Source organism: Vitis vinifera, chromosome 9 (genome assembly GCF_030704535.1).
Source record: "Vitis vinifera cultivar Pinot Noir 40024 chromosome 9, ASM3070453v1".
NCBI classification, from domain to species: Eukaryota; Viridiplantae; Streptophyta; class Magnoliopsida; order Vitales; family Vitaceae; genus Vitis; species Vitis vinifera.
Window position 1 is genome coordinate 6,572,501 of NC_081813.1, and position 3,095 is coordinate 6,575,595.

The following is a 3,095-nucleotide window of genomic DNA, read 5'->3' on the forward strand; positions in this document are numbered from 1 at the left end:
AAATGAATTTCGTCCATATGATATTTGTGACAAGAATGAGCAAACGACAAAGGGATTGTTAAAGGAGAAAAAAAGCATTTATTGGATGAAATATAATTGGATTCATCCAATTGGGGAATTTTTTTTTTTTTTCCATTAAGCTTGATGGCAATAACTCATCCCTTCTTTAATGAAACCACAACTCTTAGCTCCAATGATAGGAAAAAAAAAATCAAATTTGTTAAAAGTTTGGATGCTATATGCAATGAAGCCCAAAGATATAACGAGAGATTAATATTATTCCTTAACAATTATTTGGTTGAGTTAGCACCATGGATGAGTTCAATTTTTTTAATTATTTGCCTAATGTATCTTATACCCATTCATAATTGAAAAATACTAGATGCCTTACTACTTTATCACTATTTTCATATCTTTACTATATGATAATCATTTTTGTCACCTCACTTATTACAAGTGATAATAAGTAATAATTAAATGTTAAAATCGCTTTTTATGGCCCTTGTTAAGTGAATAAAATTAATCAAAAAACAAGACCTTGTTTGAAAACTTGTTTTTAAAAACAATTTTATGTTTTCTGGATTTGAAAACATGTTTGATAATTTCTTGATGGAAAATAGTTTTTTAAGAATTAATTCTAAAAACAAGGTGTTTTTTAAAATGTATTTCAATTGTTTTTTGTTTTTATGATTTATTTTAAAAATAATTATTCAAATATAAAAAAAAAAGGTATTAAATGAAAAAATTATTTAGAAAATTTTGAGTTTTTAAATTTTTATTCTAAAAAAATTATAACTTGTTTTCAAATATTTATAAAAATTACGATGTTGTTTAATAAATGTTTTTTAAAACAATTCTTTGATGTTTTATAAAACAAAAACATGTATAATTATTTTTTTAAACAACTCTCATAAAACATATGAAAACAATATAAAGCAATTAAAAAACATTTTTTGAAAATATCTCTGTTTTATATTTTTAAGAACCAAAAATAAATACAGATTATAATTAACAAATGTATTTTCCTTGCTTTTTTGTTTCAAATAATAGAAAATTGTTATTGAAAATAGTTTTCAAACACAACGAGAATTATGTTTCAAAACATTTCCAAACAATTACTAAACAAAACCAAGAATTATTTTTCAAAACATTTCCAAACAAAACCACCCAACCCTCTCTTTCTTGATGGGACCAACCCTCTTGCCTTTCTGCTATTGTTTTTGCTTTCTTGTTTCTTTTATTTATTGATTTGGTAGGGACTTGGGAGAACAGTTGATTTGAAGCATAAATTTAAAAAATTGGTTCTCCAATTGAAGCACTTCAAAGTTCAAACTGATTTGTTTTTCAAAATCAAACTGAGAAGAAATAAAAACATAAGACATTGAAAGCAACAACCAAGATTCTTCAAGTAAAATCCTATTTTCACTTTCATATTGAACACAAGCTATAAAATCTTTAATGGTATACAAAATAACATGATCAATAAAAAGAATCAAAAGAAATGGCTCAGATTTCATCCTAGATCTCATAATTAAGATTTTGCTGAAAATGGAGGCAAGAAAGGATGATAACTACACTGTAACCCACAAAACTATTCACACTGAAATCTATGCAAATCAAATCCCATCTCCCAAACAAGCTCCAAAATTACATAAAAGCAGACACTGTGCACTCCTTGGTTTATTTAGAAGCTGAAGAAGAAGATGAAGAAGAAGAAGAAGAAGAAGAAAAAGAAGAAGCAGATGAACAGTAGTTGAACCCATACCAAATCCCACCGGGAAGAAAAGCTCTGAAATAGAATGTTACAGGCTTTGAATAGTAGCCGAAGATCTTCACAGTGTCTGGCTTCCAACCGTCCCGGCCAGTTCTATACAGATATACATAGCAGATCTGGTGGGTGCATGGTCCCTTCACCCGGAAAGAGTCAGCAGAACACCTCTCAAAGGTACTGCTCCATGGATCATCCAGTCTGGGTGCATACACCTGATCACATCAAAATAATTATTATAAAAACTGGAAAATTTTGAAAAATAAAAGATACCCATTAATCAGAAGCTGTTCTTCTGAAATGGGTTCGAATTAAATTGCAAATTAACCGACGAATTAATTGAATAATCTTACCTGAATTCCATAAGCATCACCAAATGCTAGGCTGATGTGGTCACGTGTGGCTGAGATGGATGAACAGCTTGTTGATATGGTGACCGTGTAAACACAGCTCCCCTCATTCTTAAAACAGTAAGTAAGAAAATAAATTTTATAGAGGGACGAGAAAAATGAAAATTTTCTAGGGAAAATCTGCAGAATTTTCTACAGAATGTGTCGTACCTGGGTGGTGTCGTTGTTGATCTTGAAAGAAGCAAAGGACTGGGGCTGTGAAATGATAGGTTCAGCATGAGAGAGCACGTAGATGCAGGCAAAGCAGAGAAGATAATGGACTGCTTTGATCAACATTTTCTAGGAAAATGCTATACACTTTACAGAGAATAATGGTGAGGACAATCTGGCCTGAGTTATATGAAGCCTCTTCAATACCAAGAAAAGAAAAGGGCATACCAGTCTTTTCCATTTTGTGTAGTGGGGTCTGCAGTGATGACCATTGAGAATGCCAAACACCCCAAAGAAAATTTAGTAAAAAAATTATTATTTCATAAAAATGAGATTAAATTCTCTTAATAATAATTTTTTTAACTTATATTAAAAAAATAATCCAAACATATTAATAAATAAAAATAAAATCGATTTCTTGTTTTAATTTTTTATTTTAATATTATTTCGAATATGACTTTAATGATATAAAAGTAAAACCAATCAATTATTTTTATACTACATTTACGATATTGTGAAATCAACATTTTTAACACCTAATAAAACAAAAATAGAAAAAAACATGCAAAAAAAAAAAACAAAATACTCCAATGATTTTATTGTACATATCATACCTTACTATCAATAATCCGATAAAAAAAATGATTAAAGTACAATTAAATTCACGTTATTTTTTCTCTCCTCATCTTGTTACTATTAATTAGACTGCACATACCGGTAGAAAATAAAATAAAATAAATTTTTTTAATGTGGTTCGATGATCAATA

General features: G+C 28.8%; 1 protein-coding gene across 1 annotated transcript; it reads right to left on the reverse strand.

Annotated features, from left to right (window-relative positions):
• Positions 1-1,400: 1,400 nt before the first annotated feature.
• On the reverse strand, positions 1,401-2,532 carry LOC100242179 (embryo-specific protein ATS3B). Its single transcript, XM_002266437.4, has 3 exons — positions 2,329-2,532; positions 2,122-2,229; positions 1,401-1,983 (listed from the first exon to the last, which is right to left on the reverse strand). Exons 1-3 carry the CDS (start codon positions 2,452-2,454, stop codon positions 1,681-1,683), a joined length of 537 nt encoding a protein of 178 aa, XP_002266473.1. The 5' UTR covers positions 2,455-2,532; the 3' UTR covers positions 1,401-1,680.
• Positions 2,533-3,095: the final 563 nt, after the last annotated feature.